The 15050-nt window shown below is 41.7% G+C and overlaps 1 protein-coding gene across 1 annotated transcript in view; it reads right to left on the reverse strand.

The window, feature by feature from the left end:
* Positions 1–3263: 3263 nt before the first annotated feature.
* Positions 3264–15050, reverse strand: part of LOC124291443 (neuronal acetylcholine receptor subunit alpha-2-like) — a 54482-nt gene continuing 42695 nt past the window's right edge. Inside the window, exons 2-7 of the mRNA XM_046728437.1 lie at positions 13656–13810; positions 9774–9928; positions 8594–9051; positions 7846–7932; positions 4741–4859; positions 3264–4331 (exon numbers count right to left, since the gene is read on the reverse strand). Coding sequence (XP_046584393.1) covers positions 3978–4331; positions 4741–4859; positions 7846–7932; positions 8594–9051; positions 9774–9928; positions 13656–13810 — 1328 coding nt within the window. The 3' untranslated portion in view covers positions 3264–3977. The remainder of the gene's footprint in view (positions 4332–4740; positions 4860–7845; positions 7933–8593; positions 9052–9773; positions 9929–13655; positions 13811–15050) is intronic.

The following is a 15050-nucleotide window of genomic DNA, read 5'->3' on the forward strand; positions in this document are numbered from 1 at the left end:
ATATGAAAAAGTCAAAAGAACTATGTGTTCTGTGAACCTGTGATGCCATTGTTCTTTAAGGAACAATGGCATCACAGGTTCTTAGAACACATAGTTCTTTCTTTAAAGAACAATGGCATCACAGGTTCACAGAACACATAGTTCTTTTGTCTGGCAGTTTATGAGTTTTACTCAAGTCATATTTGTATATGTATTTAATTGCATGTCTTTTGTTTCCTTTTTCATATCGCTCATAAGAATGAAATTAACCAGATATTGAAGCCTCACAGTAAAAGAACGATGGCATCACAGGTTCACTGGACACAGTCATTTTGTACAGCAGTTCATTTTCCAACTGAACCGCATTACTTGGTGGAGTTTGTTCTAATATCCAAACCTGTAACCACACTGTCTGTTTTACATTGCAGTGTTCAAGCGCCGTTTTCTCTTCCCCAAATCTACTCATCCGTAATGGAAGGGTTGTTTGTCACAAAACGGGGAAATTTAATATTGCTGCATTTTGAAAAGAGATTCCCGATTCCTAACATATTATGTAGGGGGAGACAGTCATACTTTAACTAGCATTATAGTAACAGCAGCAATCTTGTGTTGGGAAGGATGTATTCTTGAAAGCGAAATGGATGCCAACCCGCAGGAAGGTGTTGTCATTAGAGTGATGTCGTGCTCACCTCAAAATAGATGTTGTGAGTCACCATGACTCCCATTTTTCAAAGTCTGTGTAAAGCTCTGAAATACTAAACCTAAAAACAAACGCACGCACGCATACATTCATATTCTCACACACAACAATACACACTAGCATACAGACACGCAGATACGCAATAAGTACATACATGCGTAGAGAGAGAGAGAGAGAGAGAGAGAGAGAGAGAGAGAGAGAGAGAGAGAGAGAGAGAGAGAGAGATTTGCTAATTACAAACCTGCTGGGTGGAGGTACAGGGTGGTTCATGTACCGTTCTTGTGTATTATCTATTGTGTCTTGGAAGCAGCACATACTCTCTTGATGGTTTTCAAGTTTATTTCTAACAACTCAACAAATTATACGTCCGGCATCTACAATGACATCTAGAATGTATAAACGTTAAATGATCTAACATGACAACTGTACAAACACACACCTCTGGATATAACGAACTGAAGGAACCCTCGAAATACGTCCGTTATGTCAAAGTTAAATGGCATTATGTCGTTCCGATATGCTTTATGTTTCTCTGTCGAAATTGGTCGGTGTTAGTTCTTTCCACTTGCAATTATGCTACTTGCGACTGCTGCGGTTTGATACATGGATCGTTATAACCGAACATTCTTCATACAGACTTCGTTATATCCGAGGTGAGAGTATTGACATATGTAATACTGCGAAGCCAACAGACACATGGATATACGGTGTTGAACTTCACATCTTAGCAGACAATGGTGTTACACTGACACTTACACAAGTCTACTATTACCGTAGTCATCATTATAAACATATCATGTATGGGTTTCATTTAATGTACTTAACAAATGGCGCATAATTTATTAATGTGCGTGTTTGACATCGCCATGAGCGTGCCTCCGACTGACATTGCGGAGAATATCAATATATAGCATTAGAAAAAAGTAGGGGATATTCCATTTTGCGAGCATACCACTGGCCAATGCCAATGCATGTGAGAAAAAGTAATATGTATCCGAAGGAATGGAATAAATTGTCACATTTTCCCTTAATTTTTCGTCATCATCTGTTTCCTCCTTGGCTTCATCATTTGCATTTTATCAATCTTGTAAATCCAATATCCCCTACTTTTTTTGAATGGGAATTCACGCATGTGGCACCAACGAAATGCCATTGGAAGGAAATTAATATCCATCATCTGTCGTTTTTTTATTAATGAATATGCAGCAATTACCTCCATTCTAAAACACCATATTCCAATGGTGTACACTTTATATATATCCATGAACGTACAGAAAATATCAATTCGAGCACACGTCACAACAACCGTCTATTTACAACTTGTAGTTTTGAAGCTATTTACCGTCATATTATATATCGGCAATCGTCGACGTTTTGGGGGAGATAACCCTAATCTCACGACAATATGACGTCATCTACGGCTGCCCAAATTAGTAATTTGTTTGCAAATACCAGAAACATGTGCACAACATTTAACCTTCAAGCAAACGAAACAGAATTCTACTTTCATTTTGAAAACGTTGCATTCTCAACAAAGATTACATGAAAGGTGTCGATTTTTAGTTATGATAATATCTTCTTCTTAGAGAAAGTTTCAAATACACAAAAGTTTTACAATGAAAACTCATTTCATCTTATAACAAAGTATGAAAATTACATATTGACAAATATCGGTTTACAGACATGGATTTTATCACGTGAAAATAGCAGTCCCGTCCACAGATTACGAAATAATCCCCCCGACACGAACCCTTATCGACTCGTGTCTAGGTCATCAGCACTTCTATCTCTGTGTTTGTTGTATTACTTGGAAATGTGTTGCTAGGTGTCGCTATACACGAGCAGCTGTGGGCTGGTGTTCAGGCCGTGCTCTTTCCATACTTGGAAATACAAGTTTTCCACTTGTGATCATAACTGATGGATATATAGCCATTGTCATCACTTACCGTGACAATATATATGTCTAACATGAAATGAAATGATGATTGTAAACTGAAAGCCATAGTATAATATATAAACTAGATTTTCTTGTTACGAGTATTAATTTGGCATACCTATATAAAACATTTACACCAAGGCTAGTGACAAGGCCGGTACAAGTGAGTTATAACCCAATACAAAACGACTTATACAGTGACATGATCTGCACATTTAACAGCTGACATTGATGTCATTCATAATACGCCGTGATACACCAAATGGATTACTTATGTAAATGTAACATAAATAGAATGACACATTGTCCAGGAAAGCGTTGAAAAGTATGTATTCTTGATATTTACAAGGTAATGGAGCGAGATAAATAGTCGTGAAATATCTCAAGTCAAATCTATGACGGTAACACATACAGTTTGATATCCAAAACAAATAGCATCAATACAATATTCATAATACATATCACATGAGTCCAATATACAGCGACAATACTGATGATAGAACTGTTCCTGCTTGGAGGTCGAGCTAGAGGAGTCCCAGTCATGTATATACACAGTGTAGGTCAGGAATACATACACATATATGGATATTTCTGTTGCTCCTGACATAAGCTGACACGTTCCAGCTGAAGGTCAGGAATACATACACATATATGGATATTTCTGTTGCTCCTGACATAAGCTGACATGTTCCAGCTGAAGGTTATGTTCATACAGGAACTACTGCTGGAGACGACGTTCCACCACGTTCCACGTGTATTACAAACAAATGTACATTGATAATGACCCTGGAACTAGAACCTGTGGTACCGTTATTCGATCAATAACAGGGATGATATGGTACTGGAAATGAACTTGACGATTGCACCTGAAGGTGAGATCATTTCTTTGTTAACTGCACTTATAGTCGATCCCTACGAACAGGATAAACAGTGTTTCGTGAACACCCAATAACTACACCCTGGTTTTACTTTTGTCTGTGGGAAAGAAGATACAGGTTCTCGGGTCTTTATTTTACTGAGAATGTGTTTTGACGGTGGTGACACCTCAACAGACCAGGTGTTACAGACCAGGTGTTACAGACCAGGAGTAGGTGATCATAGTTATGTGATTCTAACCACGATTTAGTACTGTCCTGAGATCATGTCAGACAGGACTTAAATATCATTCAAATGTGTTGTTTTCAAATCCTGTTCTCTGCTTCCTATAGTTTCATACGATTCAATATTGTGAACGCAGTGGTCAAGCTTTATCCAAGACCGAATTCTTATTCTGACAGCTAGTATACCCGTTAACTACCAACTCATACCCATATATAATGTAATAAGGGTGTGTAACTGATTACATGTGGATGAGCCAGCTGTTTACGTCAGAAGGATAACGCTACACATGAGGAATATCAACATAAACAGGAAGAAGAGGACTCTGTCCATGACGAGGGCTACCTGGTGCCACTCGCTCAGCATCTCTTGTCGAGCCTCGCAAATAGCCGCTCGTGTAGTCAGCAGGTGAACCTGCTTCAGTATCTCATCCACATCGCGTTCCAGCTTCGTAGGGGGTCGTGAGTCCTGGTTGCTCATTGGCCCGTCCCCCAGGCTTGACATCCCGACGGTGGCGGATTTGTCCAGTCCCCTCATCGTAATGGTCTCCATCTCGTCTAGGGGGTAGTAGTTGTCACTGCCCAGACACACGAGCCGTTTCAGACTCCGGAGGAAGATCTGCCAATCAAGGTCGTTATTAAACACGGGCGTCATTCCTGACTACAATGATACAACACGTGAATAATACCCACAAAATCATCACAACCATCGTAACTCTTTACTCTTTAGTTTTGAAAATGTAAAGAGTAGGGACGGCACTCCAAGAGCCTGTTAAAGACATGATGTAGTTTACTTTGTAATGTTACTCAATAATTACAGAGGAAACCAATAGCCTCATTTAAGTAAGTCAGTATCGTTGCTTGACACTATCGAAGGTAATCAACGCTTTAAGATTTGAACTGATGTCAACTTTACGTTATGCAAATAGAATGTTGTAATGAAACAACCCGAGTCCCGCAGAAGAAATCTTGTTAGTGGCTAAAATTTAAAGAAACATGAATATAAAGAATGACAAGATGTTATTTACCCAACGGATTATGTCCGGTACTTTCCCGCGACGTGGTCCTCGGTTGTGCACGTTCAGAACCCAGATGGACGACAGCATTGACATTACCACCCAGATGAGCGTCAGCATGTAGTACATCTCTGCAACAATATACACCAGATTAACAAATGCCTTGTATATGTCGGAAACTACCAAGTGTTGACAAACGTCTGCATGTATGGGGAGTTATGGAGCTGGTTATTGCAGGGTGTAGTTTGGGGGAAGCTCGCTGATTTCGAAAAGGACGTGAACTAAAATCTGATCGAGTTAAGGAAGGAAATACGTGTACAAGTTACAAAAACTGTTAGATAACGGCTTTATATACACTGGATTATAGTACATACATAACCAAAAAAACTACTCATTGAACATGCTTTTGCAGCATCAGGAAAGATAGATTACTTTGCTTTCAAAAGAAATTCCTATTGATGTGAAAAGTGACCTTCAACGACGCCAGAACATCTATATGTTTTCAAAAAAGATTTGACAATAAACACGAGGATCATTATCTTTGACAAGCATAATACATAACCCAGGTTTTAGTCATGCCATTACATAGTTAATACCGGCACAGGTGCTACTTTCTTGTCAGGCGACGTCCGCCATGGTACTTCCCAATAACATATCGCACAGACTGACATTACACACTAGCAACAAGTCGGAATCTGCTGGTCATACATCACAGTCATTGGCTCAGCGGCGACAGGGTAGACTCAGATATACGACTTGTACCATCCATATACAACAGCAAAAACCGGCCGCAGACGACCGATAATGGGTTCAACTAGAAACATGGAGCCGTTCAGCTTCCCAATTACAGATGATGCATTAGACATAAAGTTGATAAACAGCACTAAGTGGCCCACGACGAACGCTCACTTCTGTGGCTAGTCTTGTCTAGCGATCACTTGATGACATGGCTTGTTGTGTAGGGGACTGGTTGATCACCAACTTAGGGTGGCACAGGTTGTAGTGTAGATGGCTGGTTGATCACCATCTCTGGGTGTCACAGCTTGTAGTGCGGAGACTGGTTGATCACCATCTCTCGGTGTCACAGATTGTAGTGTAGGGGACTGGTTGATCACCATCTCTGGGTGTCACAGCTTGTAGTGTAGGGGACTGGTTGTAGTGTCACAGGTAGTGAAGACTGGTTGATCACCATCTCTGGGTGTCACAGCTTGTAGTGTAGGGGACTGGTTGATCACCATCTCTGGGTGTCACAGCTTGTAGTGGTAGGGGACTGGTCTCTGATCAGCTTGTAGTGTAGGGGACTGACATCATCATCTCTGGGTGTCACAGCTTGTAGTGTAGGGGACTGGTTGATCACCATCTCTGGGTGTCACAGCTTGTAGTGTAGGGGACTGGTTGATCACCATCTCTGTGTGTCACAGCTTGTAGTGTAGGGGACTGGTTGATCACCATCTCTGTGGTGTCACAGCTTGTAGTGTAGGGGACTGGTTGATCACCATCTCTGGGTGTCACAGCTTGTAGTGTCACAGGTAGTAGGGGACTGGTTGATCACCATCTCTGGGTGTCACAGCATCTCTGGGTGTCACAGCTTGTAGTATACAGCATGTAGAGTGTGGGGGCTGGTTGATCACCATCTCTCTGGGTGTCACAGGGGACTTGTAGTGTAGGGGACTGGTTGATCACCATCTCTGGGTGTCACACCCAGCTCACAGCTGGTTGATCACCATCTCTGGGTGTCACAGTTGTAGTGGAGGGACTGGTTGATCACCATCTCTGGGTGTCACAGCTTGTAGTGTAGGGGACTGGTTGATCACCATCTCTGGGTGTCACAGCTTGTAGTGGAGGGACTGGTTGATCATCATCTCTGGGTGTCACAGCATGTAATATAGGGGGCTGGTTGATCACCATCTCTGGGTGTCACAGCATGTAGTGTAGGGGGCTGGTTGATCACCATCTCTGGGTGTCACAGCTTGTAGTGTAGGGGACTGGTTGATCACCATGTCTGGGTGTCACAGCATGCAGTATAGGGGGCTGGTTGATCACCATCTCTGGGTGTCACAGCTTGTAGTGTAGGGGACTGGTTGATCACCATCTCTGGGTGTCACAGCTTGTAGTGTAGGGGACTGGTTGATCACCATCTCTGGGTGTCACAGCTTGTAGTGTAGGGGACTGGTTGATCACCATCTCTGGGTGTCACAGCTTGTAGTGTAGGGGACTGGTTGATCACCATCTCTGGGTGTCACACCAGGTTGTAGTAGAGTAGGGGACTGGTTGATCACCATCTCTGGGTGTCACAGCTTGTAGTGTAGGGGACTGGTTGATCACCATCTCTGGGTGTCACAGCTTGTAGTGTAGGGGACTGGTTGATCACCATCTCTAGGTGTCACAGCTTGTAGTGTAGGGGACTGGTTGATCACCATCTCTGGGTGTCACAGCATGTAGTATAGGGGGGGACTGGTTGATAGGGGGCTGGTTGATCACCATCTCTGGACCTCACAGCTTGTCGTGGAGGGACTGGTTGATCACTATCTCTTGGTGTCACAGCTTGTAGAGTAGGGGACTTGTTGATCATCATCTCTGGGTGTCACAGCTTGTAGTGTATGTGACTGGTTGATCACCATCTCTGGGTCTCACAGGTTGTAGTGTAGGGGACTGGTTGATCACCATCTCTGGGTGTCACAGCTTGTAGTGTAGGGGTTGGTTGATCACCATCTCTGGGTGTCACAGCTTGTAGTGTAGGGGACTGGTTGATCACCACCTCTGTGTGTCACAGCTTCTGGTATAGGGGGCTGGTTGATCACCATCTCTGGGTGTCACAGCTTGTAGTGTAGGGGTTGGTTGATCACCATCTCTGGGTGTCACAGCTTGTAGCGAAGGGGATTTATTTATTTATGGAAGGCTATTATATATTCATGTATTTCGATTCACTCAATTCTAGTTGCTTCTCGAGGGATTGTCATAATCCTATGACCGTGGTTTCCAGTACGGATTGGCCATGAAAATATTTATCTATGGAATTGCTAATTGTGACACTGATCTAATTGAAATACTGTATAAACCGGACTAAAACTCCACCCATCTATATAATGTCAATTCCTACACGCTATTGTCACTCACCTATGGCGGGGATGGTGGCGACGGAGTCTGGGAGGACATCCTGCAGCTTCATACTTAGCAGCAACACCGACAGGATCAACACTGACCCTGCACAAATAATAGCATTAGATATATACTACACTGTTTAAAATAGATAAACGCAGCAAAGAGGATTTGAGCGATCGTGACACAGTGAAGTTGGTTAGGCTTAACATCCGCTCAGGGCCCATGCACTTTACAAGTAGCCCTGACAGTGGCAGGGACATTCTCCCAGGATACGCTGCATAGGGAAACCCTCTGAGATGTGACGACCCCACAACACCTTCTGCATTAGCAAGAGGGTCTGAAAGGGTAAGCTCCCAGTACCAGTCAGAGAAATGCCAATCCTACCGCACCAGAGAACAATAAGGAGTCGTACAGGAGATGTAAGCGTGACATTTCGTATGCGAGGTCCGCATATTTGCCATGTTTTCCTTAATTCAATGTTATAATCGATTTCACTGGGTTTATATAAAAGGTCAGGTTTGTTAGCTCAGATTCGTCTGCGCCTGAATATATTTGATCCAAAGATCGCTATAAGGCCGAAATAATACCGATACATAATTTTTTAACTCACTATTCCAAAGAACTCAATATGTATCAGTTTTTCTAAAGCCCTCTACATTCTGGGTGTTCCCATGTATGTACCCCTACGTCATGCTTGTTGTATACAACACAATCACTACAAAGACTAGCGGTATGACATCTCACTCAGCGACGGATATCCTACCTAAAGTGAGCCTCTCTTTCGACTCCGGTGGAAGAAGAAGCTGGAAAGGCACAAGAACCCCAAGCAGCAGAGCAGGGATGACGAATATGTGGGCGTAGTAGGCTGGGCTCCGTCTCAGTGTCAGGGTGACCATCATGTCGGGGTATGGTTCCGGGCAGCAGGAGTAGTGGGTCTGCTTCACGGTGGCGGTGGAGCTGATGATCTTCCATTCACTGTTCATCAACCCTCCACCCAGGTCAATGGCGTGGTCTGCAGATCCTCCCCACAAACTGATGTTGATCCCCATCCCGCTGTACGTCCAACTGGACAACTGTATGCTGCACACTTGCTCATCAAATGGAAACTTGGAGAGGTCAACTTGGCATAATGTGCGCAATCGTACCGGATGCATCCAATTCACGTGACCGGAAGCGTACACCCGCACCATAGTCTGTACAATGTCGAACTGTGATTCAACACTGAAAGAAAATGAGATAATATAAAATTAGAAAACTTTAACCCCTCCGAAACACATTCAACAGGTTAATAGGTTTTTGATTGTCACATTTTGGACATACGCTTCGACAGCATCAAGATTTTGAACCGTTCATCACTGTTGGGTGCAGGATGTTCCCGATATTTTTCTCCATATTTGGCATCTACTACACGTGTGATTATTTGACCAGACTGGTGACGGTAAGATTGATGGTAGCTGCGAGTAGAGGTATTTACACCATTACCTGCGAAGGCCAAGTCCGTCAACAAGAACCTATAGTAAACTACCTGGATGAAATGCTAGTCGTTTAGGAACAGGAAACTGTTAGTGGTTCTTGTCATTCCCTGTGGGTCATTTATGGAAACACGTTTTAATCTGAAAATGTTATTAAGTTTGAAGCATCAACAGTCAGTGATGTACATGTACAGTCTTTTTCAGTTTTATGGAAAACTCTTCTGGTTTGACCAAACGTTTCAACACAATATCAACAACATGAACGCTGCTGTATTACTGTGGACTACTGTTTGTAGCCAATAGTCATTAGATCTATTCCAGTGACAGAGAGAAAAGTCTGGCACAAAATGGTATCATTTGGTGAAACGAGCTTATCTGTTTTTCTCGGTATACATGGTTCTTTCCTTGTATCTCGATGGAAACACCGTGTACACATCAAGTCTACTGTACACGATACAACACTCTACCTACTTATTGTAGGGGACGATGTCGGGGAGCCAGATGAGGTTGGAGGGCATGCTGATGCTGTCCACGTTGCTATAGTCCTTCTTTTTCCACTTGAGACGGAGGTCGTGCCAGTTTTTCCTCAGGTAAGCGCACATCTCCAGGTACTCGTTCTTCTCGTTCTGAAACACCAACGTTTCTGTGTTAAAGGGGCATTGATCTATGGCTTCAACCCGGCAGTCTTACACTGCCACCTAGGACTCATCAGCTGTCCTGAGACGATTCGACGGCGTGCCATGAGACTGGGCTACTGTCTGTAAGGACAGAAGACATAATATTTGAGACAATGTATAAACAAATACCAAAGGGTTAATTTCTACAACCAAAACAAGCAGACAAAAAAACGGTGGATGCAAATTAGATGCCGTAACTTAGATGATGGTTCTACTTTGATATTAATCAAGTAACCCAGTAGTACAAGCAAGGTTTTCTTGTGAGGACGGGATACACCCATACCCTGTGTAAGATGCCTGTAGTGAGTGATTGCTCATTGTTGTCTAACTAAATGGGGTTTTAAAAAGAACAGTGAACATCAACAACATAGATGTCAGGCGTGCTATCTCGGCTGACCAGTGAAAACCTGAAACAAGTTACGTGACCAGTTGAGACACTTTTCCTAAACATTGTATACATTTACAGACATGGAACACGTTTCTTTGTCGGGTGCAGATTGTGTTATTCTTTGTGGATATTGATGGATACCATCCTGGAACAAGGTAACTGCCTGGTATTACTGACTTTTGTTTTTGATGCAAAACAGATAATAATAAGTCGCTTTTTAACTATCCTTTTCGTTGTAGGCGTGTATGCGCAAACCATGATTCACTTAGACAATTAATAAAATGCCTTCATTTTACCGTCATTTTACACATTCACCAAAACCACCAGATCTTCTAACATTGCCTATGACGTTTCAAAGTGCAGAACAAAATAATACCAGATTAATTATAGATATAGGATATAGATCTATCCTTCTGCGCACCTATTAAATCTCCAAACATAATATGTCACATATTGTTCATGAGTCGTCTTGTCGTGACTGCAGTGGCAGCAAATGATTGAAGCGCTGGTAAAATGTTGAGCAAAAATAAATAGTGTGATTGGCGGTACCTCTACTGGCGTTTTTGCTCAATTGGTACAATTTCTGAAAGCTGACTCTTCCTATTTATATAAGATCAATAGGAGGGCTGTTACTACTTGTTGTGGTGCTAAATCCTGGACAGTAAGATTAGATATCCTGAACATGCGACACCATTCAAACAATCGAATCTATGAACATTGTGATAGTTTTCCACTATTGTTGTGAATTGTGAGTGCTATACAATTGTACAATGCGATACAACCCTTGTAGCCTCTTATTTAATCATGTTTCTTTTCTCGTTGTCTTCTCAGTCAACCAAATTCTACATTGTATATGAAATACTCTCCAGATGTACTACGCTCAAAACCTACGGCAAGCAAATATATTTAGTTGGTCAGCATAATTAAGCTGAGCATTATCCCTTATCAAGACCCGTTTTACAGGCTCTTGCACACAGATTCAACGTGATCTCGTTATCTCACACTGCACGTCATCGTCCCCGTCAGTTATGGAAGCCACCCAAAGCTACCACACATCAAACATACTGACCAATACCTCTTAGACCTTTCACGCACTTTCAAGCACCATAAGAGTTTCATATATAACAGACTGCTGTAAATATCCTATAAACACCCGGTATTTTGTTAATCCGAACTCCCGCTATGAAGTCTTTCTGCACTGGAAACTGTATGACACGTGACGTTCGTTAAGTGAGTAAGTGAGTTTGGTTTTATGTCGCTTTCAGCAATATTCCAGCAATATCACGGCCGTGGACACCAGAAATGGGCTTCACACATTGTAAGCACGTGTGGAATCGAACCCGGGTATTCGGTGTGACGAGCAAACGCTTTAACCACTCGGCTACTTCCCCGCCCCTGTTCGTTAAGTGACGCTGTTGGCAAGGTCAATGTAACCACAAGACGGATGACTCGAGGTAACAACAATGTCGACGATCTTACCATGAAGTGTGATAACAATGTTTCGGTGCCAGGCTTATCATCTTAGCTAGTCCTGACGACCTTACGGCACCTACATGTTATACAAGGCTATTTCCTCTGCCTCAGTTATATTACCAACAGAACCCGATGCCCGGTAGATTTGCCGTATTTATGCCGGTCACATGATCCTTGCAACCGGGTCAGAACTTAGCTCTTGGTTGTAATGATATTTATGGTCCTGAAATAGACAGACCATTGTCAGAATCAACCACACACGCCTGACACAATTCTCCAATCACTCCCAACAACGTGAGTTGAACACATACCAAACACAATTACCTCTCAGTGTGTTGAGTTTGTGTTTTGAAACATCGACAAATGAAAGATTTTGCAGACTATATTTCTGAACTCCAAACCAAACTGCGAAGTTTTCTTGGAACGGTTAAAAAATAAAATCACAATATTCATCAAGTATTTTCACATTTCATATTCACTTGTATCATTTCTTGTTTCAAATATTGTTTATTTTACTTTTTATTTTACAGATACAGATTCATCGACATGTTTCGGGAGCTCGAGGTACACATATGTTGGAACTGAAATGTTTATGCTTGAAAATAAGTTGTTTTTTATTTTATTGTTCCCAATACGATGAATACAAGCATATAGAGGACTATGTGTACAAAACAGCTTGTGGGCTCAGATGAGATATAGTACATTAAATATCAATATCAGTAATATGTTTTGGTTAAATAGTCATTTACGATTAAATTCCGGGATGAGAGGAAACCATTTTGCTGAAAAGCTTTCAACTTTATTATTTCTTCTGGAAATGAATTTTTCAGTGGTGAATATGTCTTTCAATATAAGTAATTATCAACTTTTGGAAAAAAAATATTTCAGAGAGAAAGTGTAAATATACCTCTTAGCAGATAAGTTATGTGATTCAGTAATGGGTTTTTACCTAAAAAGCCAAACCAGATCAAAGTTTTTGTCAAATTAAGTGCTTGGATACTTTTCGTAATCCACTGCTGAAGTTCCTTCCAGAAAGTTTTCATCACATCCCCAATATACATGGCATAGGGTCTCACCAGAAACATTACAAAAAGAACATATTGTAATTGTCAACAAGATTCATTATGGAAAGATCTTTTTTTGTATAAACAATTCCGTGCAGAAAGTTTTATTGAAAATCTAACAGTTTCACATCTCTTAAATTCTTTCTGCAAATATCAAATATCATAAAGCCAATCAAAATCAATACAGTCAAATAATGTTTCCCATTTTTTGTTTCCCATATAAGGTTTCACATTTTCAATTTATCATAGAATAATCTTGAACCTTTTCTTGGGGATATGAAATCCTTTTGGAGAGAATTTATATCGAGATCGTTGATGTTTATATATCCATATTCCTTTATATATCATATTGCTTGAAAATAAGTTGTACACTGTTGCTATTATTGTTGGCCATCAGCCGTCTGCACATCGCACAAACTTATAACAGTAGATATTCTTGTCAAAACACAGTTATTTAGATATGTTTCATTTCTTAATGTCTAACATATTCAAATTACGAAATTGGAATATATAAATGCTAAGGTTTTGAAATTATAGCATACATCTTAAGTCTGAAGCAATGCGTTTGTTTTCTTGTAATGTCCTATCCACAACTGAGCAATGTATCACTCAGTTAAATGTTGTCTGAGACCAATTCTAGTGTCTCCTTGAACCTTTCTCAGATGTCACTCAAAGGACAGGACAGTCAGGCTTAGAAATGTGTATGAAGATTACTATTCTGGCAGAGATGCCTTATGAAGATGCGACTGACCAGGTCGAGGATCTTGACGATGATGATTCCGAGGGACACCTGTATTGGTTCCGTGGCGTTCTCTGCTGGCCTCACTGAAGCTTCGTAGTCATCCAGGAGATCCCTCATCAGCTGCTGCTCTGATGCCAGGTAGGGGTAGGCGGACCGGTTGAAGGCTGTCAACAGTACAAACAACATACGTCATGTGAATATCTAGTACAGCAATCAATTCAGTCACAAAATACACTAATATAACTATTGGAGAATACTATCTTGATGTATTTTCCAAGTGCCCCTATGGGGACAAGAGCGGGTGAATATGGTTTTACGCCGCGTTTTGCAATATTCTAGCAATATCACTTTTGGTGACACCAGAAATGAGCTTCACACATTGTACTCATGTAAGAAGTCGAACCCGGGTCATACGCGTGATGAGCAAACGCTTTAACCACTAGGCTACACCACCACTCCTATAAGCACGAGAGGGTGAATGGTAGAGCTGTATCGTAACCCTGTAGTGACAGAATTACAGCAATATATCGACGCTGGGTGCTATTTTCGCGGAATATATGGGTTCCTCAATTGGTTTGAACACTTTTTTTAACTGACATTGTAAAATGGCTCAGTGCTCAGACGTCTACCGCTGTGGTGAACCATCCCAAACACGGCGTGGTGCTGATAAACCTAGACACATGGCCAACCGGGGATCGACCAGGTTTTCATCACGCAATAGCTATTGCTCCTCAGCCAGATATTGCAGTTTTTGTACTCTGAAGTGCATGTGTAAAAACAGCTTCTCCCTGCTGTACATTGCAATTTAGCTGCATAAAGAAGACGTTTCAGCCAATTTTATGGCAATATCAGATTTAGATGAACACATTCTCTTTAATGGTGAGTATGACATTTTCAATAGAAGCGACAAAACCCTTTCCACATCCATAAGAAATCTCTGCTATCAACGCTTGCTTTAAAGATACATTTTATAGTCACCTAGTCAAAAATATTTGGTTGCATCTCTATGAGAAAACACAGACACCTAAAAGGTCATGTAGGAGAGAGAACACTAGCGGGAAGAGAATTAAGTAGACGTGTACACACTATCTGAGTTAGCTCCTTCACTTTCCATGGTCCGTGACCTTGATGTCTGTCAAAGTCAACAAGGGGATCAGACAGCGTCCAGACAAGGCTGTCTGCCAGGTTACAGTCTGACAGCTGATTCATGTCCACGTAGCCTGGCAGCAGCCGTCATGTCCGCCGTCTCAGGGCGTTATGGGCAACCACCTCAACAGCCACTTCCCTGCCCACTGCCAGTATTGTCACGTTTTTGTACATTAGGGATACTGTCAAATACACGCATATTGGCAAAGGCATACATGACTCATTTATCTATCTCTTGCTGATAAGGTGAAGTCAGAA

Source organism: Haliotis rubra, unplaced genomic scaffold, assembly GCF_003918875.1.
Source record: "Haliotis rubra isolate DU_JTF1 unplaced genomic scaffold, ASM391887v1 Scf491, whole genome shotgun sequence".
Taxonomy (NCBI): domain Eukaryota; kingdom Metazoa; phylum Mollusca; class Gastropoda; order Lepetellida; family Haliotidae; genus Haliotis; species Haliotis rubra.